Consider the following 27,988-nt stretch of genomic DNA (forward strand, 5'->3'; position numbering starts at 1 on the left):
TCTCTCTGGCTGGTTTTCGCCCCCCCCCCCCCCCGGTATTTTTTGGGTTTGGGTATACTGAACCAAAAAAATATAGGTATTTCCCAATATTCCCAAATACCAATATGGTATTCAGATCTGGTAAATATCCAGGCTTGCCAAAAAAAAGTTTGGCTCCATTATACCCTATGGGGACCTTGTAGTCAATGGTTCTCCATAGGGTATAATGCAGAATCAATCCGGGGGTATCTGGTGCTCTGTGGGGGCTATTTTTTAAGGTAGAGGCACCAAATTTGCACATTGCTGCTTGTTCCTCTTCTCAATCCCCCCCCCCAAGTTTCAAAAAGATTGGACCAAGGGGTCCAGTTCTATGCCTCCAGAAAAAGGTGATCCCATCCTCCATTGTTTTCAATGGAGGGGGGGAAAAGGCATTTAAAAGGAATGCAGTCCCTTTAAATGCCTTCTCCAAGCTGCGGCTTCACCCAGAAGGTGTTTAAAGAGATGGCAATCCCTTTAAACACCCCTTAATGCCAGCTATTTGGCGGCCCCAAAAAATCCCGAACGCGTCATGACCTATGTATGTAGGATATCATTCAGACACTGCTGTACAAAAGAGTGCAAATTTTTATCTTTGCTGCTGCTCCCACAGCAGTCTAAGATGACTATTTATATTCTCTGCAGCCTGAAACCAAACAAGCAACATACCCTCTTGAAACCTGATGTTAAATATCAAAGTGGGATTAAAAGCCAGGGAATTCAAAGGTAAAGTGGATGTTCCATCCTTTGCTCATAATAATGCAGCATCACCCACCAACCCCCCCCAGCATAAATTAAGGATGAAGTGGCAGTGTTATCACACTGAAATTCAAAGCTTTTGACTTTGTTACATATTCTGGATGCTATTTAAATGTAGCATTTTTAATGCTCTATTTATATTTTTACTATGACAAGCGATCAAAGTAGGAAACCATATAAGCTAAATATAGACTTAAAAACATGATATAAACTTCACAGCAAAGTCAATTTTCACTGCTACCAAAATAGTCTCTGTTTCAGGCAAGGAGAAAAAGGAAACGTTTCATTAACAGGGTAGTAAAAAAACCCTTCATTGCGCTTAAAAAAAAGAAAGAATAATCATATCCTGCCTTCTTGTTGAATAAAACCCACGTTCAAGCTTTTGATTCTCTGGAGTACTCTAACTATGGTTGCCAACAGGGCCGGAGAAAAATGTTCTGCCCCTTTAATAAAGGGTTTATGTGCTGAAATGGCCAGTTGATGGCACAGAGGTAAATAATACCACCTGGTAAATAACATCCAATTAATCCCCTATTAAAGGGACAGGACACTTTCCCCTCCAGGCCTGTTGACAATCCTAGCCTTAACATCCATAGAATGTACACAATTTGCCAACCTCCCCCCAACTAAACATATTACTTGGGGGTCCCCAATGTGGTATGGCTCTTCCTGGTGCCCCCTAAGTAAGAAAGTGGGCAGGGTTAGTTGTGGCTTTGCCCGGCATGGCTTCTGATTGGCTTAAAAGGCATCCTGTTAAAAGATTAAAAGGCATCCTGCTAAACAGGGCTTGTGCCTGAAATGTTGAGGAGATACTACTAGAGTTCTATGTAACCCTGATCCTGACATTTTGTGGTTGTGCCCACAGCCCTGGGTCTGAATTCCAAAGGTGCCCCCTGGCTCTGCAAGGCTAGAGAACCCTGATATTACTTAATCACTGGAGGGCGGGGTATAAATATAATGAAATGAAATAAAATAAAATAAATAATCTAGACAAAAATATATGGTGGAATAGATATGGTCTGTCAGTCTTATGTTCCCTCGACTCTACTCAAGTGGAGACCATGACTATCACCAAATATTATGAAAGGGACTCTGTTATGGTAGAGGGAAGGGATGTTCACCAAGAAGATGAACATGACAGTTATGGGCTTTGATCCTATACCTTGTTTCCACTTGTTCTCCCTTGCATCCATTGTGGAGGTGGTGATCTGTAGTGGAGCCAGGGGTCATTTCGTAGAAAAAGAGGTGCAGGAGCTCATTAGCATAACTCATTAGCACCACTCATTTGCATATGTCACACCCCCTGACATCACCGGAAGTGTGTCAGAAAGTAACACCCACCGTTCAGGCTCCACTGGACTCTTTTGGATTGCTAGCTATTGGGGGGGGGGCATGCAGATCTGCCCTCGCAGCGGAGGAGGGAGAGCTTGTACCTGAATAAAACCTGGTCTTAAAGGTGCCACTGGACTGTTTTGGACCAGGGGGCAGGGGGGAGCTCTGCAGCTTACCTGGCTGCTTCTTGCTCTGACTGAGGGCTGCTGGGAGCAGGGGGCGGGGCTTGTTGCATGTGCCCGCCCCCTGGGCTCTTTACTGCCGGAGCTCCGCTCCTGTGCGCTCCTGCAGGAAATGACCCCTGAGTGGAGCACGTGTTCCTCCACTGCTAGATACTTCTGCTCACACAAGACCAATAACTTTCAAGGAGGTGAAAAGTTTCTAGTGCAAGAGGAACCCGGTCTGCTGTGGAGGACCGTCTGCACAGCAGAAGAAGTGTGGTACAAATGGAAAGAAGGTATAAGAACAAAGTCATAATGTTTTTTTTTCTGGGGGAATGCGTCGGAATGGAGTTCCGGAACCTCTTCGACAAAATTCTCTTTAAAAAGTTTAGAAGTTCATGACTTTTCAGTATACACACTGAAAACTTCATTTGAAGTTCATGGTTTTTCAGTATACACACTGAAAACTTCATTTCCCTCTTGAGAGTTCCAGCACCTCTTTTTCTAAACCCTCCCCCCAAAAAAACCCCCTGCAGACCACTATCCACACTGAGAAACGAGGGATCATCCAGAAGCAAATGAAGGAAGCTGCCTGCCAAAGCCACATCCTTTTGAGGCACCACAAAAATGTCTCCCCAGTGGACGAAACTTTGAGCTTTTCTAAAGAAGATGCTAATCTACAAAGGCGATGTGGTTAAACAGCTTTTTGGTGCCATGGCACCAAATGTTCAGCTTTATGGAATAGGGGAGCGGTGGCACAGTGGGTATATCCCACTGTCTTAACATCTGAACTGTGTTAGTTCAAGCCCCGTGCTGGTGTGAGCAGCCAGCCTGTTGTCCCCAGCTCATTGTCCACCCAGCGATTCGAAAGCTTCGGCGAGTAGATAAAATGGGAACCACTCCTTAGCGAGGGTGGGCACGCCAACCTCCCTTCTGGGAGGGCGTTAGCTGACGGTCGGACACCTGGTCAAGGCTTGTAAAGGCAAAACAGCTTCCTGGCTACGAAAAAGAACGCCTGCAATGGATGTTCCGGCCAGGCGGTGGCAGTGTGGCGATTGACATACGGGTCCTGAGGCCTGGCCAGCAAGCAGCCGTGCGGGAAAATGATGGAGCCAGCCAGAAGACATCTACACCGGGCAGTGACGGCGCGTGCCATTAAAAAAGTCAACATATGTTGTCTTCCCTATCCCCTACGAACATTGTCAGTCCCTTGTCTATATATGGAGTAACTGTACATCGCTTTGAGCCCACTGGGGAATGCGATTAATAAATGGAAAGTATTAAAAAAAACTTTCCAGAAAAGCACATCTTATGTTCTGCCGGTAAAAACCTTAATGATGCCCAAGGGCCTCAGGAGATAAAGTCAGCTAGGGGGACAGCTAAAGTTCTTTGCAGGGCAGACCTAACTGGGTTAGGGGTGAGAGAGTTGGGAAGGGGAATGTAAAGCTAGTGTGGGTGGAGAACTTAATAAGCTCATTGAGCATTTCTCTGCCCTTTGGCCTTCTGCATATTTCAGCCTTTGATTCCTCTGTGGATTAGGGTGTGGCAGGGAGCTCTGCCTGGAGGCATCCTTGCTAGAGCAGAGATGGGGAGCGTAAGCAAGAACTGATGAATCACAGCCATATGCCTTGTATGTATCTGTCTGTCGATATCAACAGAACAAGATACAGTCAGACGTCCTTGCTTTCCTGGAGCTGCTACAGGTACATCCATTCTTTTCCTGTATAATTGTGGCTTGCATAAAAATGTAAATTTTTTAAGGCTAGAAGTTTCCAATATGCAGGAAGTTCTTTGCATATGAGGCGACACACCCCTAATGTAGCCAATCCTCCAAGAGCTTACAGAGCTCTTCTTACAGGGGCTACTTTACGCTCTTGGAGGATTGGCTACATTAGGGGTGTGTAGCCTAATTCCAATATTCCCCATTACTATGAATGGGTGTGAAAGTTGGGCAATGAAGAAAGCTGATGGGAAGAAAGCTGATGGAGGATTGGCTACATTAGGGGTGTGTTGCCTAATAGGCAAAGGAGTTCCTGCTACAAAAAGAGCCCAAGATCGAGTTAATTCATGCTATGGTATTCCAGTATTCCCCATTACTATGAATGGGTGTGAAAGTTGGGCAATGAGGAACGCTGACGGGAAGAAAGTAGATTTGTTGTCGAAGGCTTGACACAGAGAGTACTCCATCTTTTCGTGTTATATCTCTGAGGATGCCAGTCACAGCTACTGGCGAAATGTCAGGTCCTACAATGACAAGACCATGGCCATACAACTTGGAAAATCTATAACAGCTAAAGAAAGTAGATTCGTTTGAAAGCTGGTGCTGGAGTTTTACAGATATTGTGGACCCGCAGAAACACAAACAAGCTCTCCCAGACTCTCCCTAGACTAAAATGACTAAACTGAGGCTATCATACTTGGGTCACATTATGAGAAACCAAGACTTACTGCTACGCACTTGATCTTAGCTGAAAGGCCGAGAAGCGATACCAACACTTACTGGAAAGGGCGATAACTCCAGGGAAAGCTGAAGGCAGCTGGAAATGAGGAAGACCCAACATGTGATGGATGGACTCAACCAAGGAAGCCACAAAGGCCCTCTGTTTGCAAGACCAGAGCAAGGCTGTTAACCATAGGATGCTTTGGAGGACATTAATTCATAGCAGTAAAAAAGAGTAAGGTCCAGAAGCACCTTAAGGTAAAGGTAAAGGTTCTCTTGCTCGAAAGCCAGTCAAATCCGACTCTAGGGTTGCGGTGCTCATCTCCATTTCAAAGCTGAAGAGCCAGCGCTGTCCGAAGACGTTTCTGTGCTCATGTGGCCGGCATGACTGGACGCCAAGGTGCACGGAATGCTGTTACCTTCCCAAGGAAGCGGTACCTATTTATCTACTTGCAATTTCTTGCTTTCGAACTGCTAGGTTGGCAAGAGGTGGAACTAGAGACGGGAGCTCACTCCGTCATGTGGCAACTCGGGTCTCGAACTGCTGAACTACTGACCTTCCACAGCCTGCAGTTCAGCGTCTTAACCACATGAGCCACTGCAGCTCCTAGAAGCACCTTAAAGACTAACAAAATAAGTGGCATGGTATGAGCTTCCATGAGTCACTGCTCACTTCTTCAGACACCTTGCTCTCTTCTACTGCTATGGACAGACTAACACGGCCATCTTGATTAGTTCACAGGGTCGCCAGAAGCCGCTTGATAGCACACGCACACATTTTGTGGCAAGCAACTGCTATATTTCACAGCTCTCTCGTACAAGAAATAGCTATGTAGCACTGAGATCTCTTAAACGAAGCAAAATGTTTGCCGTCAAATCACAACTGACTCATAGCAATCCCCATGGATTCCACCTCACAGGGTTTTCAAGATGAGCAGAGGTGGTTTGCTATTGATCTTCCTTTGCATGGCAGCTTGAGTCTTCCTGGGAGGTCTCCCCCCCCCCCCCCCGCGCTAAGTTCAAACCCCACAAAAATAGGGCAGAGCAGTACGGTCTCACATAGCTGCAGCTCAGGAATATCCAACGTCATCCTGCCAAATTGCTTGCGGGAAGAATAGAGCGTGGTCTGAAAGGCTGCGAAGTTTCTGGGTTTCCCCAGCTAGGACTGTGACCACTAGCAGGGTGCTGATGTGCCCACTACCGTTATCATTCAGTCGATCTACAAAATAACCCAAACAACTAAAGGCTATTGTTTTCTAGTGGAATTCAGAGGACAAGAGCAAAGGCCTCCTACCTATTTGTGCTCTGCATGGGGTGGGAGGCAAGAAGTTCATGAATACCTCAAAACGGGGTGGGATACAATACGCCGAATCCTGTCCAGGGCTATTTTTGGGCAGGAACGCACAGGAAAGGAGTTCCGGCTGGCTTCCAAGTTGGCCACGCCCAGCAGGAACTCATTAGCATAATAGGCCACACCCAACAGCAGAAACTCATAAGGATTGGCTAAATTAGGGGTGTGTGGCCTAACATGCAAAGGAGTTCCTGCTACAAAAAAAGCTCTGCGTTTTGACAACAAACAAGGTAAACAGAATAAGCAGCAAAAGGTTGGTGTGGCTGGATGACTAAACTTCTGGTAACATGTGGGTGTGGCCTAATAGGCTAATGAATGAGCGGTGCTGTCAGGGGTGTGGACCAATATGCTATTGAGTTCCTGCTGTTGGGTGTGGCCCATTATGCTAATGAGTTCCTGCTGGGCTTTTTCTACAAAAAGAGCCCTGACCTGTCCAACTCCACACCCATTTCTCCTCAGATGAGCATTGCCGTTTATACTAGACCAAGGGTCTGACTCGGTATAAGACAGCTTCATGCGAGGAGGTCCTTTTGCTCACGGTTTGTAGGATCCAGCCCTGGGCACTGCAGGCTGCATTCCCACAGGCACTCCTTTGGGAGCACGTCCCACTGAATTTTACAGAGTCTGGCTTCTGAGTAAGTGTACATACGATCAGCCGAAAGCCCCCTTGCTCTGCCCGTGCTTCTGTGAAGTTAAACACGATTGGCTCTTCGGTGCTTTGGTCCTGATGACCTGGCTTGCTGATTCCGGGTTCTGCTAGCTGGCTACCTAAGGCTATTTTTGGGCAGGAACGCACAGGAACGGAGTTCCAGCTGGCTCCTGAGTTGGCCACACCCAGCAGAAACTCATTAGCATAATAGGCCACACCCAACAGCAGAAACTCATTAGGACTGGCTACAGTAGGGGTGTGTGGCCTAACATGCAAAGGAGTTCCTGCTACCAAAAAAAGGCCCTGGGTTTTGACAACAAACAAGGTAAACAGAATAAGAAGCAAAAGGTGGGTGTGGCTGGATGACCACACTTCTGGCAACATGGGGCTGCGGCCTAATATGCTAATGAGCTGTGGTGTCAGGATGTGGCCTAATATGCTACTGAGTTTTGGCTGTTGGGTGTGGCCCATTATGCTAATGAGTTCCTGCTGGGCTTTTCTACAAAAAAAGACCTGTGGCTACCCATTAGCGACACAGCTGCCCAGTGCTGCCGGCCTTAAGTTCTGTCACCATCTCCTAGTTCCTTTGGGGAAGGAGCCGGGTCTCTCTCCTCATTCAGCAACACTCAGTGACAGGGTCTGGGACAGCCCCTCTGACCCAGCACGAGAGATGCTGCTCTCTCTGCCGTTACAAAAGAACACACCCTCTGGCTATCGCCGTGCGTGTGTGTGTGTGTGTGTTTATTAACATCACAACAAATGTGATGCTGAAACTGGCTGTAACTCAGACCTGCAAAACTGGTGACCCGCTGAGTGCAGTGTATCTCGCTAGCTGTGTACCGTGCTCTGCTGCACATGTGGCATTCCCCGCTCACCCGTTTTCGAGGACTGCTGGGGCCTGGGGCCTGGGGCTTTGGGCAGGGACCACGATTGTCACCTGTGGCTTATTCACTTGCTGGCATTCTACCACAGACCTCCCAAGTATTTGCATCGCTAGTGTCTCCTAGGGTTGCAGACAGTGCAGGAGGCTATGAGTGTTGTCGGTGGTAGGAGGGCTTGCTGGCAGGCAAGGAAAGGACACAGAGGCAAGTGGGAAGCATGCAGATGGGTGGGATAGAAGGAGGGTATGAGAGGAGGGCCTGGAGGTGACCAGAGGAAGCCGGAAAGGGCCCTGGGAACACTCTGCCCAGGCCCCCCCAAACCCAGAACCAGCCCTGTTAGGATGTCTTGGTCATTATTTCCAGGAATATCTCCTTCGGCATTTGAAAGGATATCCTCAGGAACTTGGCAGGGAGGGCGGGATAAAAAAATATATATCAAAGGAAATAAATAAATAAACTGCTTTAAGTATCATAGAATCATAGAGTGGGAAGGGACCTCCAGGGTCATCTAGTCCAACCCCCTGCACAATGCAGGAAATTCACAAATACCTCCCCCCCACACCCCCAGTGACCCCTGTTCCATGCCCAGAAGATGGCAAAAAACCTCCAGGATCTTCAGCCAAACTGGCCTAGAGAAAAATGGCTTCCTAGCCCCGAAGTGGCAATCAGCGTTTCCCTGGGTGTGCAAGAAAGGGCCACCAGAACTAAGCACTTCCTCTCAAAGAATACAGTTATTATAAGCTGTGCTCTGGTAGAAGGGGAAAAAAACTGAACCCCAGCAACACACACACCAACCGTGAAAATGGCAAGGAATTAAAGTGTCAGCGGAAAGCTCCCAAAGCCCCCCTTTCTTAACAGATAACAGCAGCCTCTCACCTTACGTGTTAATCTTCTCTTTATCTCCCGTTTTTCTTCCTGCTCCTCTTGTTCATTCCGCGCTGGAAAAGAGTTACAAGGTTCTAGACTGGTTAGGCTGATAAGACACGGAGAACATACAGAAGCCGGCATCTGTTAGGACGGGGGCTATCAATATCTCAGGCCTTCTTCTGATACGGAGAAAGGACCCGAGAGAACGATGAACTTTGGCCATCCCACAGTACATGCCTTTCTCAGTGAACTGTACAAAAACATCCAAATCCCTTCTGGTCAGGCCAAGTGTCAGCAGAAATTTTATTTCTTAACATAGCTCAGTTTATACCAGTCATGAGGTGGATCCTCCATCATTACTGCTGTGCCTAAGGGCCTGTTTGCTGTGGGGAAGGAGAGGCATGATACTGCTAGCACAGACAGAGCAAACAGTCTGAGATGCATTCTGAGGTAAAATTTTGCTTTTATGAAACAGCTCTTAGAAGGAGCCCCCGGAGGTGTTCTATATATAAGATATGTTGTGGGAATGGGTCATTCACGCAACTTGATTGCACTCGATCCCATGAGCTCCACCTTTCCATTCTCAGCTTAAAGATTATGATCTGAGAGACCTTCCTTCCTTCCTTCCTTCCTTCCTTCCTTCCTTCCTTCCTTCCTTCCTTCCTTCCTTCCTTCCTTCCTTCCTTCTCAGCCTGATGAAGGATTCCGGAGGACTTGAAAGCTTGTACACTATGATGTGTTTCTTCAGTTCAACTTAATAACTGTTATTACATGGCTTTTGTCTTTCACATCACACATAAACACACATGAAGCTACCCTACATTGAATCAGACCATCGGTTCATCAAGATCAATACTGTCTACCAATTTTCCCTCTAAGCTGTGGAGTCTTGTGAGCAAAAATCCTACTTTGTGAGCTACTGGCACTAAAGTTGTGAGCAGGTGATTTGGCTACTGCATAAATTAGTTTGTCCTGGAGCCATTCTTCCTGAGCTAAGAGAAAGTGTGAGCCGGAGGCTAAAAAACTGTGAGCTAGCTCACACTAACTCAGCTAAGAGGGAACACTGCTGTCTACTCAGACTGGCCATAGCTCTCCAGGGTCTCAGGCAGAGGTCTTTCAGGTCACCTACTGCCCAATCCTTTTAACCGAAGATGCCGGGGATTGAACCTGGGACCTTTGACATGCAAAGCATAGGCTGAGCCACAGCCTTTCCTGAATTGTGGCTGCATAGCAAATCTCTCATTGTAGTGATGGACAAAACGGGATTTTGCCATTACGTCCGTGCTGGTGGGGTGGCTCTAAAATATAACTGTACAGTTCAAGAATTTAACAGAAACCGACTAGGAGGTTATTAGCTTATTAGGAAAGCTGTCGGTTAGAAAACCGTCCATAAAGAATAAATGATTTTACTTCAATCTGAGGCCACATCCACTCAGGTTGTTTGCCCCAGGTTCAGAGCTGCTGGGAAACGGCTTTCTTTTTCTGCTCCAGCACACAAAATAGTGTATTTGTACACTTTCCAGGGCTTCCCTTGCTTTCCCCCAAGCTTTCCTGAATCTACTTTGCTGTGTAGTTTTACGAAAAATCACAGCAAATCCTGGATGGCTGTTGTATAAGCGGGAAAGTCTAGATTTCCCCAGTCCCACCTACATGGCAGCCATCTTTCCAAAAGCAGCAACTTCCTAACCCCACAACCGGGGAGGCTTTTTCCTTTCCTTTTTAAAATCAGCAGATTAATAACATTATCGCGCTACAACATTATAACTAAATGTTTGACAGTTTCTCTGAATTTCCAGCTTTCATTTAAAAAATAAGTAAATATCTAGCACCTTTAATTGCAGAGATATAAGACATACCTCTGCAACGGAAGGGCTACGTACCTTTTAGAAAAGGAAAGCTGCAAAATCAGACCACCCCTTATACACATTATTATAACGTTATAGTGATATAACAATATTCAATTGCCAATTGTTGGTATGGGTGTGTGTGGATTGCCACTGCTGGGGGGACCGGAGGAAGGAAACCTTTTTCAAATCAGCATATTAATAACATTATCGCGCTACAACATTATAACTATATGTGTGACACTTTCTCTGAATTTCCAGCTTTCATCTAAAAAATAAGTAAATATCTAGCACCTTTAATTGCAGAGATATAAGACATACCTCTGCAACGGAAGGGCTACGTACTTTTTAGAAAAGGAAAGCTGCAAAATCAGACCACCCCTTATACACATTATTATAACGTTATAGCGATATAACAATATTCAATTGCCAATTGTTGGTATGGGTGTGTGTGGATTGCCACTGCTGGGGGGACCGGAGGAAGGAAACGATGGGGAACAGCCACAGCAGCAGTGGAGAAATTACATGTGGAAACAGCTCCGTAACCGTGCTGCAAAATTAAAAACAAAGACGAATTGATGGGCCTTAATTTGGATTTTCTTGAATGATTACTTGTGACCCAAATATGTTCTCACCGAAGCATTGTGGTAAAAGTGCTGATGTTTGTTACATGCATGCAGTATATAATGGCAGTTTTAATCTGTTGCAGATATCAACAGGACATAAAAATAGGCTGAGCGGGATTGCCCTGGTCTGACTTCCCTGGAAATTGGGCATTTCGGGACTGTCCCTTCTCCCGTCCTCTCACCGCCTTCTAGTTCTAGCTTGCAGCTACTTACGTTTCAGAATGTTCCTCTGCTCCAGTTCTTCAGCAGTTGGCCTTTGGCTCAGCCGCCTGCGGAAAAAGCCCAGGATTAATTTTTGGACCATAGCATGTCCTCCAGTGTATGCTCAGGAGTAACTTTCCCCCACTGCGGTACTAAATTGGAGACGATAACATTGTTCCTATGTGTGCAGCAGTTCCCGATAATACAGAGCATAACTTGCACTGGTAGTTTATTCCCAATCAAGGGGAAACCAAACGTGCTGTGTCGTAATTAGACATGCCTCTCCCATCCCCACCTCAGGCTAATCAGCTGAGAGTTAGGCGATGCAGATGTCTTTGCTTAAATTTCCTTCCTGCTTCCTGACTTTTATCAGAATGTCAAGTTTAGCTCTGTATCACTCCTTCCCTATGCTTGTCAGAGCCTCCATGTTTTACCCAACTTGTCCAAAGAGGCTGCGATAGGGATGCCAGCCTCCAGGTGGGACCTGGGGATCCCCTGGTTATTACAGCTCATCTCCAGTCTAGATAGATCAGTTCCCCTGGAGAAAATGGATGCTTTGGAGGGGGGGCTCTGTGGCATTGTACCCCACTGAGGGCCCTGTCCTCCTGAGGCTCCATCCTCAAATCTCCAGGAGTTTCCCCACCTGGATCTGGCAACTCTACGCTTCCTGTTTAATCTTCATTTATCATCCCCTGCCAGTGGCTAGTGGGGACCTGGCAACCCTCTGCTGTGAAAACCAAAGGCAGCTATCAGTCCAGAAAAACAACAACCAGGCATGGTGATCTTGTCCAGAACAATACTGACTTAGCCTCCCTAAGTCCTTACTTCCTCCCCTGGCTACGAAGCCAGGGCCTTCTCAGTGGTGGCTCCGTGCTGGTGGAATGAGTTCCGGGAAGACACTAGGGCCTTGTGGGAGCTTTTAAAGTTCTGCAGGGCCTGCAAGACGGAGCTCTTCCAGCAGGCATTCGACCAAGGAGCCGCACCAGTAGCTTATAGTTGAATAGAAGTATAAGACCCTGTGCCCTAATACCACCATCGACAGCCTGTGCTTGGCCAGCACAAATCGGTCCGAGATTATAGTCCTAACACCAAGGCTGACTGTACTCCTCATTATGATTGATCTGTTACCAATGTTTTGCCATTGTCATATAATATTGTGTACTAGCACTTTATGAATGGTTTTATACAGGGCTTTTTTTGTAGAAAAAGCCCAGCAGGAACTCATTAACATAATAAGGCATACCCAACAGCAGAAACTCATTAGCATATTAGGCCACACCCCTGATAGTAAAGCTCATTAGCATATTAGGCCATACCCCCATGTTACCAGAAGTGTGGTCATCCAGCCTCACACCCCTTTTGCTTCTTATTCTGTTTACCTTATTGTCAAAACCCAGAGGTTTTTTTGTAGCAGGAACTCCTTTGCACGTTAGGCCACACACCCCTAATGTAGCCAATTCCAATAAGTTTCTGCTGTTGGGTGTGGCCTGTTATGCTAATGAGTGCCTGCTGGGCGTGGCCAACTCAGGAGCCAGCCGGAACTCCGTTCCTGTGCGTTCCTGCCCAAAAATAGCCCTGGTTTTATAGATGCTCTGGTTTTATCTGTTTTAATTTTTATGTAAGCCGCCCTGAGGCTGCTCCGGTGAGGAGGGCGGGGTATAAATCAAATAAATAAATAAATAAATAAAGTTTGCTAATGATAAATCAGGGGGTCACTGAATTTGTTCTCTCTGCCACTGGTGCCATTCAGCCACAGCAAATAAAATGCGCTGGTGCAAAGAGCAACTGGAAGGCAAGCGCAGCCTAGAACATGAAAGCGGCAAAGCAGAAACCAGGAAAAACAAGATTTTTTAAATTTCTCAGATATTATGTCTTTACTTTTGTGAGATGCCATTAAAGGAATTGTTTGTGTGTGCGTGTGTGAACAAGAAGTGTCCGAAAAACAAAGATGGCCATGGAGGTGGCACATCCTATACCATCCTACTAAGTAACCTTTTCATGGAAGAAGAAGAAGAACAGGGGGAGGAGGAGGAGGAGGAGGAGATTGGATTTATACCCCGCCCTTCACTCAAGAGTCTCAGAGTGGCTTACAAACTCCTTTCCCTTCCCCTCTCCACAATAGATACCCTGCGAGGTAGGTGAGGCTAAGAGAGCTCTTTCAAGAACTGCCCTTTCAAGGATAGCTCTTGTCAGAACTATGGGTTGCCCAAAGTCAACCAGCAGCTGCAAGTGGAGGAGTGGGGAATCAAACCCAGACTACACCACACTGGCTCCTGGTTTCTGCTTTGTGGCTTTCATGTTCTAGCGCTTGCCTTCCAGTTGCTCTTTGCACCAACAGAAATGTTTTAAAGTTCTTGAATCTCACTAGAAAGCAACCCAACAGATATAATAAGATAAATAAAATTCCATATGGTGCAGATTGTAAAGTTGTGTTCTTTCCAGTTATGGGAGGTGGGTGGGGGGAATCACCACATTTCTCACACTATTTCTTTCAGCAAAGCAAAAGCAAGAAAGGCAACAATGAGACCCAACAGCTGTACTTCAGAGGACCTTTCCAAAAGGGCAGAGGTGCAGTAAATAGGATAAGCCTCAGATATGCCTGAGATTTCTGGAGCTTATTGCCGTGTTAAATTGCTTCATAATTATGGCAGCACTAGATAAATGTGACGCCTAGGAGAGTAACTTCTCTTGAATGCAAATGTTCCAAGCCTCTCCCTCTTGGGCAGCAAATGGAATGCCCTTCCTTAAGCGTTTATCCATGGAAGTCACTGAACATTCATCATCGACTATATGGTGAAACAGTAGCATCTGGAAAAGGCCAAATTATGGGGTTTAGGGACAAGTTTGTTGTGGACAGAATTAGAAAGGGTTGCTTTTCCTGACAAACCTTACCCAGTTTGCTCAGGAAGTGTATGGACAGAGATTATATTTAAGTAAGGACAGAAATGACATTTGGCTATTTTATCAAGCGCCCTTCAGCCATGAAGCCCAATGGATGATTTTGCATGCCTTTTACATGTATATTCCACTTTTCTCCCCAATGCAGACTTCTAGTGACATGGAAATAGTTCTTCCTTCCTACGTTTTCTCATAACAACAATTCTGGGAGGTACATTGGGCTGAGAGAGAATGACTGGCCCAAAGTAACACAGGAAGCTTCCTTAGTAGAGTGGGGATTCGAACCTGGGTTTCCCAGAATGCTCTTCAGATACTCTATCCATTACAGCATGCTGGTTCTCTCTTTGGGCCAGTCTCTCTCTCACACACACACACTTTCTCTCAGCATAACCTACCTCACAGGACTGTTGTGAAAAGAAAATAGAAAACCACTTTAACCTACTTGGATAGAAGGTGGGATAAAGATGAAAACAAAATGAAATAATTCTTTTGAAGCAGCAGCTCTTGGCTAGTCTAAGGAGAATATCAAATGAGAGGGATCCACTGAAATGCTGGTACATCAGCTGGCATCCTTATGAGGCACCTGCATGGTGGAACAGCAGAGTTCAGGATTTGGCATTCGTTTTGTGGTGCAGAAAAAGAAGAGGAATAAATCCTGCACTGTTCTTTGCTTGCCCCCACCCCCGTCCCCAACAAGCCCCAGCACAACTGGCTAAGAGATTATATTCTGAAGCACCAGCTACAGCCGATTGCCAGGAATCATGATGGGCATATTTTCATACTGAAGGTAAGCCTGTTCCAACCTGTTGGTTGCTAATATGCCACAACATGTTATTAAGTGAAGTTCATAAGATATCAGAGACTACAAATAATATTATGATTTAAAAATACTGTAATGTAATTGCTGTTGTAGTTTGCCAAGTGATGAGACTTCTTGATTATGAGCACCAATGGTCAGCTAACAGTGGGGTTGCGAGATCTCCGGTCTGGCCAGGGGATCCCCCGATCTTTGGGGCTCCAATCTGCTGCTGGCCAGCAGGGAAAGCCCCATCCCAAAGAGGCCCCACCCCAAAGAGGCCCATCATGTCGATGTGATCAGTACAATGATGTCACACGGAAGTGACATCATCACACTGAGGATATCGCGTCTCAGTGCTTTAGCATTTGGGGCAAAAACTCTATGGTAACTATAGAGTTTTGGCTAAAATGCTAGAGCGTCGAGGCATGACACCCCTGGCATGATGACAAAACCTTGTAGCTCTGAAGCAGTAAACAAGTCTTCAGAAGCCACTGCCAGCTAGGGTTCCCAACTCTGCCTTGTGAAATACCTGGAGATTTTGAGGGTGGAGCCTGGGGAAAGTAGCATTTGGAGAGGAGAGGGACCTCAGCAAAGTCTAATTTCATAGAGTACAGCCTCTACAGCAGCCATTTTCTTCTGGGGGACTGATTTATTTAGATGATAGATATACAGACAGACAGACATACATACATACAGACAAACGGATAGATAGAACTGGAGATCAGTTCTAATTTCGGAAGATCTCCAGGCCCCACATGGGGGTTGGCAATCCTACTCCCAGCCCATCTAGCTCACCCACACCCTTGCAGCGCTGACACTGTCAGAGATGCTTAGAGTTGCAAGAAAGGAGAAGAAGTGCAAGACTCATGGCCCGTCATCAGTTGTCAATTGAAGAGACGAATGAAGAAGAAGGAGAGATTAGATTTATACCCCGCCCTTCACTCGGAGTCTCAGAGCGGCTTACAAACCCCTTTCCCTTCCCCTCCTCACAACAGGCACCCTGTGAGGTGGGTGGGGCTGAGAGAACTCTGACAGAAACTGCTGCTTTTCGAGAACAGCTGTGCCAGAACTATGGCTTGCCCAAGGTCATCCAGCCAGGTGCAAGTGGAGGAGTGGGGAATCAAACCCGGCTCTCCCGGATTAGAGTCTGCGCAGTTAACCAGTACACCAGTTTCAGGATGGCTGCCAAGGAACTGGCCGGGAGTTTAGCTCATTAAGACTTGGCTACAAATTCAGCTGGGAGAAGAAGAAGTTTGTGGATGCAACAAGTACATTTTGTTATCAACCTTGTTGCTACTGGACCTGACAGCCAGCTTTTCTGGAACCCTTGACCTTGGACTGGCCTTGCTGCCTAGAACTCCTTGATCCTAGAGTGGACGTAGGTAAACCTGCTCTCTGGAACCCTTGCCTCTTGGACTGGACTTTGGTCCCTCTCAGCAATCTTTCCGGTGACCTGCCCTGCTGGACCCCAGCCCGTGCCTCCTGGGGAAGCTACATCAGTACAGTGACCCTGCAGAATGGCTGATCCAGAAACTTCCTACTGCTCAGAGAAGAGTGGACTTACAAATCCTCCCAGAGTCATTACGGTGCCTTTTAGGGAACAAACCGGCTCTCGCCATTTAGAAAGACTGCAGACAAGTAAGTCAGACTGAAATGTAACTTGAGTGAAACTATCTTGAAGCAAATATATTTAATAGCTGCTCCCCGTTTTTATCATGTTGCTCAAACTTCTTTGTTGCTAAAGCTGTAGAGGGTGCCCTTTGTGTAACATTCTGAATTGCTTCAATTACTTCTTTTTTCAGCTACGGAGATTACGATGGTTCTGCTGTAAATACCCCTGTGAACTGGTGATGCTCAAGTAAGGCAGGGATTCCTTAGTTTGCTTTATACAGAGAAATGCAGGGTCAGACTTGGCAGCCGGTTGGGAGAACTCACTGCTTTTCAAACATTAAAGGCAGCTGTCGAGTGATCCAAGCCATGTCAGAACATAAGAAGAGCCCTGCTGGATCAGACCAGTGGTCCATCTAGTCCAGCATCCTATCTCACATAATGGCCAACCAGTTCTTCTGGACAGCCAACAGCAGGTCATAGAGGCTGAGGCCTTCCCCAATGCTGCCTCCTGGCTCTGGGATTTGGAGGCTTAGTGCCTCAGAATGTGGAGGTTCCCCTCAGCCACCATGGCTGGTAGCCATTGACAGACTTATCCTCCATGGATCTGTCTAATCCCCTTTTAAAACTGCTTATTCCTGTGGCCATCACTAAAGCCTCTGGCAGCAAATTCCACATTTTAATAACTCTCTGTGTAAAGTAGTATTTCCTTCTAGCGAAGCTAGCATTTTATCCCTTTTCCCCCATGCCGATGTCCTGATTTAAATAGTTCTCTTGAAGATGATATTTGCCTCTCAAGAGAAAATATATAAGTAGCTGTGTCATGCCTGTGTTTTTGCACTGCAGGGCTACTGACTGCTTTGAAAGTTTGGTGTAGATTTTTAAAAAATTGTCTTGGGGAAAAGGTTTAAACAGCCTCTCCTCACGCACCATTTCCTTGTTCCAATTCTAGGTCTCCCCTTGCAGCATGGAATTATGGGTGATCTAGTCATGGAACTCCCCCTCTCATGCCGAGTTCAACATTCATAAAGGCGAGGGGTTTGCCAAGGGTCTCCTGCTCAATTCTTGGATGGGGCATTTTGGCTGAACTGAAAGAACATGAAGACTTCAAAAATAAAATTTCACACGCCGAAATAATCTGACGAATCTACCTCAATCAAAAACTCCTTGGCCAGAAATGACAATGATGATATATTCTAGGTCAGACTGAAGCAGAAACTATTTTTTTTTTTTTGGGGGGGGGAATAATTTATCAGAATGCTCCCAATAATTTATAATTAAAAAGAGACTTTAATGTTTTTGCCGTGTTAAATGGGCATCGCACCAAGAATACAGAGCATCACTTGCCCCAGACTGAGAGTTCCTATCTATCCTTTTGAAGCTATCCATGCTTGTAGCCGCCGCCACCTCCTGTGGCAATGAATTCCATGTGTTAATCTTGCAGATCATCCAGTATGGTTTGTTGTATGCCAAAAGAACCATCCTAAGCAGTTAACTCTTCCAGACTCAAAGGGCTTAGAAGGGTATTACTCAGTTTAGGATTGGCTCCTCATTTGTAGAGGAAACATTTTAAAAATTTCACTGGAAGCCAGGCATCTGAAACATGCATCAAATTACAGTTGTAGAATTTAAAGATGTAACCACCATATTGCAAACTAACTCCCATGCACAAGACTAGATTCCTTCCTCTTTGGATAAGTTTATATGGCTCAAGACCTCCGGTTGAAGGATCTTATTGTTAATAAAGGAAAGGATAAGCTCACAGTAATTTTCCGTATGCCTTGGTGTTTAGTCATGCCGGCCACATGACCACGGAAACGTCTTCGGACAGCGCTGGCTCTTCGGCTTTAAAATGGAGATGAGCACCGCAACCCTAGAGTCGGATTCGACTGGCTTTCGAGCAAGGGAACCTTTACCTTTACCTAATTATTCACAATCATTTATGCAGCTCTGTTTTGTCACTTTGTACTGAGAAAATGGAAACCTCTGTAACTATCCTTATGATATGTCAGACTGCTTTGGCAATCAGCCTTAAGCCGTCTTGAGTTAAAGGACCGGTTGATTTGCTTAACTTATGAGGCTTAGAAAACAATCATTTTGCCTAGGGCAATTAAAGCTGTGCTAACTAAAAGCATACACTGTGTGATGTCAAGAAATGTTGATAACAACATCTACGAAGTCCGAATCTAGTCTTTATCATTCAGCGAACTGACAGTTTTATAACCTGTGCAGTTTGTGATTGTCTAATGCAGGGATCCCCAAACGTTTTGAGCTTGTGGGCACTTTTGGAATTATGACACAGCGTGGTGGGTGCAGACACAAAAGAGCTGCCGCGGCTTACCTACAGTCACACAGTGAAGCTCCTCGTGTTGTTGTGGCAGCTGCTTGCAAAGGAATGTTTTAAAAAATCTGCACAGCCAATCAGAAAGCTTGCTGGGCAAAAGTCACACTTGACCCTCAAACATTTTCTAAAACACTTGGAGGACACCACATGGGGGGACCTCTGGTCTAATGCTTTATCAGGGATATGTTTCCTCAATGCACCCACAGAGAGGTTATGAATGAAGTCATCTCTTTATTAAGCAGGCAGGTGGTATTTTAAAAGGTAAAGGTTCCCTTGCTTGAAAGCCAGTCGAAACCGACTCTAGGGTTGTGGTGCTCATCTCCGTTTCAAAGCCGAAGAGCCAGCGCTGTCCGAAGACGTTTCCGTGGTCATGTGGCCGGCATGACTAAACACCAAGGCGCACGGAACGCTGTTACCTTCCCACCAAAGTGGTACCTATTGATCTACTTGCAATTTCTTGCTTTCGGACTGCTAGGCTGGCAGGAGCTGGAACTTGAGACGGGAGCTCACTCCATCATGCGGCACCCGGGTCTCGAACTGCTGAACTACCGACCTTCCACAGCCTGCAGTTCAGCATCTTAACCACTTGAGCCACTGCAGCTCAAGTATTTTATGGAAGAATTACTGCAATCCTAAGGATTTTTCAAAACCTATAAAGACATATATTTTTGTTTTTTCTTAATCTATTGAAAATCCCAGGAGCAACTCTGGAACATTTTCGCTTTCAAGGCTCATTTCCCACTGTCCACCAGTTTACTAAGTATGCTCCACATATATCATACCTTCATCGCTATCATACACATGATCCGAGGAGTGCCTTGGACTCTTGCTCAGTCACAGCCCCCAAAGCAATCTGAACTACAATGGCCCCAACAGCTAATATTTTACGGTCTGAATGCCAGGAAAATTCAACGTTTTAAAAAAATGAGGGAAGATATCTGAATCGATCCTTTGCAGCAAATAAGCAGGAGTTTCCAAATATGTCATGTGATAAAACTGTCTGCAAAGGTCCTCTGGGGAGTTCTCATGATAACAGCCAAATCTTTCTCTCCAAAATCTGAACATGCGTAATTGATGCAATCAGGGCCGTCCCGAGGCTTTTTTGTGCCCTAGGCGGGGCTACCTTCTGGTGCCCCCGCGCCCCCCCATGTGCGCCCAGAAATTACGGGGTTGCCATAATTTGGAAGGAAGTCTCTGTGAATCCACCTAAGAATAATCCCCCCCCTTTTCACTGCCTTTGGAGAAGCCCAGCCGGGGTGGGCAAGGAGCCCTTCGGTCTGCCCCTTCCACACTCCCGGGGAAACCCCACCTCTTGGCGAGCCTCGCTGTGCACAGCATTCTGCGTAGCTGCCTCCTCCTCCTTGTCTTCTGCCGGGCATCACCAGCCAGCGAGCCCAGGTGAGGGGAGGCTGAGGTTGGCTGGCAATTCCCTTTCCCGCCTCCCCCATCACTTGGTTGGGCGGGGACGCCTCCTGCTGCTCCCTGGTGGGCGGCTGCCAGCCTGCCTCTCTCACCGTGGTGGCTCAGCTGCCGCTGGGAGGTGGTGGCCCACGCTCCCTCCACGCCGCTTGGCCCGCAATATGCCTCCACTGCCCTCTGGCTGGCTGCCATGCCATTCCGCTCGGGCGAGTGGCCGCAATGCTTTGCCTGCTGCTGGTGCTGAAGGGCCGCCCAGGCGCCAGCACCCTGTGCCTCGCCGGCCATCCTCCCCCTGCCGCAAAGCGCCCTACCCGGGACAGCCTCTTCCTCTTCCTCTGCCTCTGCTCCTGGTAGGATCCTGCAGTTTTGCAAAATGCTCACCGCCAGAGAAGGAGCAGCAATGGCACACGTGGGCTTTTGGCAGGGGGGGAGGCACAGTTCGGCACCCCATCCCGGGCCCACCGCCCCATCCAAGGCCCGGCGCTCTAGGCGGATGCCTAGTTCGCCTAGCGGGTGAGCCGGCCCTGGATGCAATTAGTTATTGCAGGTATGCTTTAGGACACTGCCTAGTAGAAACCAAACTAAGATGTAATAGGTCCATTGGAAAGCAACTGAAACTCATCAAATGGTGGTCATGACTTATAAAGGCATGAGTTCGCCGGATCATATAAGCTGCTGTGGGGAAGTCAGGCCATCTTGTGTTGGTGCTGAGACCACCAAGTGTTGGCCCCACAGCAAAGGTGTGGCATACAGGTGGGTTACTCGAAGCTGATTAGGGGCAGAGACTGTTGTTCAGCCACAGGAGCAGAATTTGCATGCAGAAACTATGTGGTCAGTGGGATGGATCCGGGTATCTCTCTCCTGATTACTATGCTACACAATGCCACACTACCATTTGCACAGCATTTGCAAAGCCAACACATATGTTTGGGTTACTGGTTATTCTTGATCAGACAAAGGGAACTCTTTTGTCGAGTAAGATTTTTTATGATAGCCTTGAGAATCCGTGTTTATAGAACTAAATCAGTTCAAGCTGAAAACTCTTATTTAGCCCAGAGTGAAACAAAACAGAAAACACTGCACAAACCATAATTAATACTACACAAATACATTAAGATTCTAATGACATTATGAATAAACCGAATTTTCATCACTGGAAACCAGTGAGATCTGCTCGTTTACTCTATGCCAGTTGCCTTCCCTTGCAAAAAGCAGAAAAATTAGAGAAATTCCAAAATAAGAAATAATGGGGTTCATTCCTGAGACACCTGTGCACAAACTGGTGTGGTACATGACTTCCGTTCCACAGTGCGTGTGTGCGCGCACATGCACACATTTGCATCTGGAATTTGGTAAGAGAAGTCTTTGATACATAGCATTGCATTTGACTGTGTTAAAGAGTCAATCGATACATGTTAAAATATGCTGCTCCTTAATGCTCACAGAAGTTTATAAATTAAATTCTTGATTAGGAAATGTCATAGGAGAATGTTACTAAAAATTGCAAAACACCCATTTGTTTGCTCACTGAAAGCATGACACTTTAGGAAAACAAATGTCTTTTGAGATTTGTGCTAGAATGATTGGTTTATTTGGCTGAGGCCCAGACGCTTGAGTCTGAACTGAATTATTACAGAAATCGCTGTAGGTAAATGCCAGAAAGCATACATATATATTTGTGTGTGAGTGTGTGTTCAAGATTAATAACTCTCCCATGTTTGATAAAAGTCTTGAATTTTCCCCAGGTTCTTGCGACTTAAAGGTAAAGGTAAAAGTTCCCTTGCTCGAAAGCCAGTCGAATCCAATTCTAGGGTTGCGGTGCTCATCTCCGTTTCAAAGCCAAAGAGCCAGCACTGTCCGAAGACATTTCCGTGGTCATGTGGCCAGCATGACTAAACACCAAGGCGCACGGAATGCTGTTACCTTCTCACTGAAGTGGTACTTATATCTACTTGCAATTTCTTGCTTTCGAACTGCTAGGTTGGCAGGAGTCTTGCGACTTACAAGTAGGCTAGATAATGCCCTTGCATGAATGAAGTGCTGTAGTGTTCCTACTACTAGTAGTATTGCTGATGGTTACAGAAATAGTAACATTTTAAAAAAATAGGATTGGGATACAAATACTTGCACTCTTCCAGATCAGGGGATGCCAGGCTGGATCGAGGGCTGTGTTTCTATGGTTTGCCTGTGAGGTGTGACTTTTGCAGCTCTCCAGTCCCATGACAGCCTGAAATGCCTCCCAAAAATCTGTTCCTGGGCCCCCTGACTTGTCCCAGAAGAGGATGTGGGGGGCCTTTCAGGTTACTATAGGGGGGGGGCGTGGAAGTCACACTCCTGGTGCCTGCAAAAACACTGTGCTGGGTCCAACCTCTAGTGTGGAAGCAGGCTTCCATACATGGATCACTGGCTGGATCACAATCTGTGGATGTTAATCAGGGGCACATCCATACACGGATTAGACTACACATCTGAGTGCAGGTGTTGTCTCTCTGCACTGCATTGTTTTCCATGGGATGTCCATTCTGATGCACATCTCCATTCACAGTCTTGGGCAACCACTCCGCTGCAAATGTGATTTTTACATATTAGTAGAACTGGATTGAAACAAAAATAGAAATCAATATTTTCTATTTTGCTTTGCTCTATATAATTATAGTCTCCTCGGGGGTTCAGCGCTCCAAAGATGGATAAAGATGTAAAGAAGCAGACGATGACTGAAAGGGCGTCCTACAAAAAAAAACGATTAACCAGGACCAATTTTGGCTATATAAACATATCCTGAAGGCCTTGGTTGAAGGTGAAAGGAGGTATTTTCCTGTTGGAGATGTGCTTGTGGGTCCCATTTGTTTCAGCACTCTTCATAATCAGGGGTTCAGGCATATAGTTTAATCAGAACTCCTCTTTGAAGCAGGATCTGGGCGCAAGGTTTCATAATTGTCTCCTGCAGTGCAGTATGCTTTATCTGAGCGCCAGTGTGGTGTGCCGGACTATACTGGACCTGAATTCAAATCCTCATTTCCATGAAGCTCACAGGACCAGTCACTTATTGAATCCTAGCAGACCTCATAGGACTGTGTGAGGATAATGGAGAGGAGAATGATGTACATTGCTCTGAGCTCCTTGTGAGTACAGTGCGATAAAAATATACCAACAATCTGTAAATTCAATGCAACTGAAGGCTACAAGTCTGCCTTTTAATGTCCTGAACATATTATTGATGGGATGCCTCTTCTAGGAGCCATCCTCCCACTTGTTAGTGAAATAATTAGGAAGAAATGTCCTCTCCAGGGACTAAAGCAAGATCTTCGGCAATATGTAATCTTCATAATTGTTTCCCATCCTTCCTCTAAGCAGTCTGAAGCATTCATGGTTCCCCCTCCCCCCAATTTTTTTTATCATGTATCCTGAGAGGCAGGCTAAGTGGAAGCAATGGGTTGGGCCCAGCAATGTGTAAGTGAAAAGGATGAAGTACTTAGTGCTGTTCCACGAGCACAACCAATAGGACAAAGTCTAGTGTCCACTGAGGTTCTGACCCGATCAAAATAGGCCTTCAGTTATGTCTTCCAGATACAGGAATGAATGTTTAGATCCAATAATTAGCACAAGTAGTCTGCAAGGTGTATTTTCAGTCCTTCCATTTGTGCAAGAGCTGTTGCACACACATGAATATGCTCTATGGAATCCAACCCATTGATTGCCCCCAAAGTCACCAACTAAGCTTCACAGCTGAGAAGGTATTTGAATCCATGTCTTTTCAGTGCAAACATATCTATCTACCCCATGAACTCCCTTTTCAGCCTCTCCACCTTCTCCTCATCCCTCTAAGACAGAAAAATAGCCATTCCAATGTAATCTGGAGATGGGAACAGAAAACTGCCCATCATGATCAACTGTGGTTGTCTCGCAGTTGTTATACACCACCCGTGGTAGAACTCTGAACATTCAACAGAAATTGTTTACAAAAGGATGTCACTCTAGCAAGCTGAAATAGAACAAATGAAAACTTTCTGTGAATAAGGAAAAAAAAGTTCTCATGTGGCTGTTTTATGTTTCCCTCCGAGGCTACGGCAGCAACCTTTTGTGCAGATAAAGACAGCAAGGCAATCCATAGCACATTTGGGGAAGGCACTAGAGAAAAAGATAGTGGCAGAGATGTTGCCATTTCAGACTGCACCGCTTTTCCCCGCTTTCCCCCCACCGTTTTTAGCCCGTGCAGGCGATCTCCGGCTTTTTTTTAATGTTCACTTTAGAGCGCTATAGCGCTATAGCTGTATAACAAAACACTCCATGCATTCCAGTGGGATTGATATAATGCTATTCCGTTATAAAGCAAACGTTAAAAAAAAAGCCGGAGATCGCCCGCGTGGGCGAAAAATGGCGGGAAAAAGTGCATCGGAAACGGGAGAGGAAACTGAGGAGTACTTGGAAGTGGTTGACAGGTAAAACGCTTCAGCCCCGTTTCCTAAACGGGACAGAAGTGATTGTGTATGAAATGATAAATATATTCCGGAAAGGAACCGGTTCTCAAACGGTTCTGTCTGAAATGACAGATGGTGTCACGCATTTGTTGTTCAGTCGCACAGTCGAGTCCGACTCTTCGCGACCCCATGGACCAGCTCCCGCCAGGCCCTCCTGTCTTCCACCGTCTTTTGAAGTTGGCTCAATTTCATGTTCGTTGCATCGATGACACTCATCCTTTGCCGTCCCCGTCTTCTTTGACCTTCAATCTTTCCCAGCATCAGGGTCTTCTCCAGGGAGTGCTCCCTTCTCATTGGGTGGCCAAAGTATTTGAGCTTCAGTTTCATTACCTGGCCTTCCAGGGAACAGTCAGGGTTGAAGACTTTTAGTTGAGGGCAGCAACAGTTGTGACTGGCACCCTCCTTTTGCTCTTATGCCCCCCACATCCCCTTCCCTGCCCTGCTGCGCAGAGAGCGGCCGGCAAAAGGGGTTGATCGCCATCTGAATTGGTTGTTTTATTAATATATTATGATAATTTTAATATGCTGATTATATTTTATCTGTTTTACCTGTTAATGTTGTAAATCTCCCAGAGCCTGTTCGTGGGGTTGGGTGAGCCATAAATTTAATATAACAACAACAACAACAGCATAGTGACTCGCCAAGCATAGTGACTCTCAGGCTGGCATCAACTAATTTCTCCTCCTGTCAATATATTTGCCTCTCAGAATTTCATTATGGAGTTGGACAGGGAGAAGCTGGTGGAGAACAACCACCACCAAGGAGGCAGAGCAACAGCCAATCGGGAACTGGTTAGGTCCAACTAGTGGTGTCATATTTCTACACATTTAATACTTACACAGAAGAAATTCTACAGGTGCTCTCTGCCATGCAGGAGAGGGAAAAAATACTTGCTGAAATTCCCTCTTCTGTGCAACCAACAAAGGGTACAGGCGTCTGTCTTCAGGGGTGAATGTAACTTAATTTCATTTTACAAGTACTGACTCTCTTGGGTAGGGTTGGGAAATACCCAGAGATTTGGGGGTTGGAGGCTGAGGAAGGTAGGATTTGGGGAGGGGAGGGACTTCATTGGGGTATAATGCCACAGACTCCACATTCCAAAGTGGTGGTCGTTTTCTCCTGGGGAACTGATCTCTGTCGCTTGGAGATCAGTTGTGGGGGCCCTCTAAACAGATGACCGGGGGGGGGTACCACTTGAGTTGCATTCTTGATTCTATTCTTGTATCAGCCTGTACCAGTTTATTTTCACCCTTCCTTTTCTTCTTTGCCTATGGCTCTGGTGAGTCTGACGTTAGTTACATCCCAAATCTTCATGCTGTCTTAGGAGTTGAAGTTTGATTCTGGCCTCTATCTGTCAACACTGAGGCATGGGTTATGGACATTAGACATTTGATGGACATTAGACTTCTTCTACAGGCATGAAAGATTGCATGGGACTATAAAGGAACAGTTCACGTTTGGACAGCTTTGCAAAAGAGAGAAGGGTGGCCAAATAGGTAGAAAGTTGCACTGATATCATGCTATAGTTAATTATCATCTCAGAAAAAAAATATCATCTAGAAAGTTGCACTGATATCATGCTATAGTTAATTGTCATCTCATTTTCCATTAGGATTTAACAAGGATGGGGGGGAAATGCAGCTGAGTTAAATAATGTTATCTTGTTACGTTTAGCAGTAAAGAAGATCTAATAAGTTGTTGTATTGTATAAAAGTGATTTGACTTGCTGGGCAGACTCAGTGTTGACTTCATTGCTTTCTAGGTCTATAAAGATTCTATTCTCATAATATTCGGCATTGTGGTCTATCACAAGAAACTCTTGATGAAAAGTAAATTTTGGAAGCATTAATTGAAATGATTTAGGTTTAAGAGCAGGACATGCTATGTATATAAAATTATTTCACCTTTATGATTTCCCCCCCCCCTGTTTAAATGTTGGTGCAGTCATTGCCCAAAACAGGTACTTAGTGAGTGCCTGGACTCTCCCTAGATCAGTAGTGGCGAACCTATGGCACGGGTGCCAGAGGTGGCACTCAGGCCCAGACCATCATTAAAGTTTCGAATTCTCTGCCAAATACTTTTAAGTAAATGAAAGCATTTGGGATTGCTTTCCTTACTTTGTTTGGATCATCTTAAGTTAATGTACGAGTTGTTTTTCTAAAGTAAAACCTCAGTATTCAGGTTAAATTGCCGTGTTGGCACTTTGTGATAAATAAGTGAGTTTGGGGTCGCAGTTTGGGCACTCGGTCTCTAAAAGGTTCGCCATCACTGCCCTAGATGCTAAAATGACTAAACTGAGGCTCTCATACTTTGGTCACATCCTCTGACGTCATGGCAAAAAACAGTAATGCTAAGAAAAGTGGAAGGCAGCAGGAAAAGAGTAAGACTTAACTGAGATGGATGGACTCCATCAAGGAAGCCACGAGGGCCCTCTGTTTACAAGACCCGAGCAAGACTGTTGACGGTAGAATGTTCTGGAGGGCATTTATTCATAGGGTCGTCATCAGGGCTCTTTTTGTAGAAAAAACCCAGCAGGAACTCATTAACATAATAGGCCACACCCAACAGCAGGAACTCATTAGCATATCGGGCCACACCCCTGACAGCACAGCTCATTACGACATTAGGCCACACCCCCATGTTACCAGAAGTGTGGTTATCCAGCCACACCCGCCTTTTGCTTCTTATTCTGTTTACCTTGTTTGTTGTCAAAACCCAGGGCTTTTTTTTTGTAGCAGGAACTCCTTTGCATGTTAGGCCACACACCCCTAATGTAGCCAATCCTAATGAGTTCCTGCTGGGCGTGGCCAACTTGGGAGCCAGCCGGAACTCCGTTCCTGTGCGTTCCTGCCCAAAAATAGCCCTGGTCGTCATAATTTGGAAGTGACTTGACGGCACAACACACACAGTATGCACCTCCCATTTTATGCAAAGGTACCTGCTAGCATCTACTTTCCTTGCTAGAGGAGAACACAACTTCCTGCTTCTTCCTTCTGGAATTGTATCCCTTTGCAGCTGCTACAATTAAAACAAATCATGCATAGGGGAGGAATTCAAGGCGGTGAAATTGCCCTAGAAGCTCTTGGTAAAGTAAATTTCATTCATGAGAGAAACTAAAAATGGTTATAGGAGATAATGTTCAAATATATATATATATTTGCATTTTCATGCATTAAAAATCAATTTTTAAAAATCAAATGTGCTTTAGGCATTTCAAAAAGGAATCACGGAAGGACACTTTTGAAAAAAGTAACCAGGAAAGAAGCACAACTAGGTGCAGGCTGGTCACACTTCTGATGCTTTGATTTTTCTCAG

At 45.8% G+C, this 27,988-nt stretch overlaps 1 protein-coding gene across 1 annotated transcript in view; it reads right to left on the reverse strand.

Moving 5' to 3' along the window:
• The window catches only part of PHACTR1 (phosphatase and actin regulator 1), a 233,509-nt gene that overhangs the window by 21,699 nt on the left and 183,822 nt on the right, over positions 1–27,988 (reverse strand). Inside the window, exons 9-10 of the mRNA XM_015429100.1 lie at positions 11,139–11,194; positions 8,465–8,526 (exon numbers count right to left, since the gene is read on the reverse strand). Coding sequence (XP_015284586.1) covers positions 8,465–8,526; positions 11,139–11,194 — 118 coding nt within the window. The remainder of the gene's footprint in view (positions 1–8,464; positions 8,527–11,138; positions 11,195–27,988) is intronic.

This window comes from Gekko japonicus, unplaced genomic scaffold, assembly GCF_001447785.1.
Source record: "Gekko japonicus isolate JY-2015 unplaced genomic scaffold, Gekko_japonicus_V1.1 scaffold1913, whole genome shotgun sequence".
NCBI classification, from domain to species: domain Eukaryota; kingdom Metazoa; phylum Chordata; class Lepidosauria; order Squamata; family Gekkonidae; genus Gekko; species Gekko japonicus.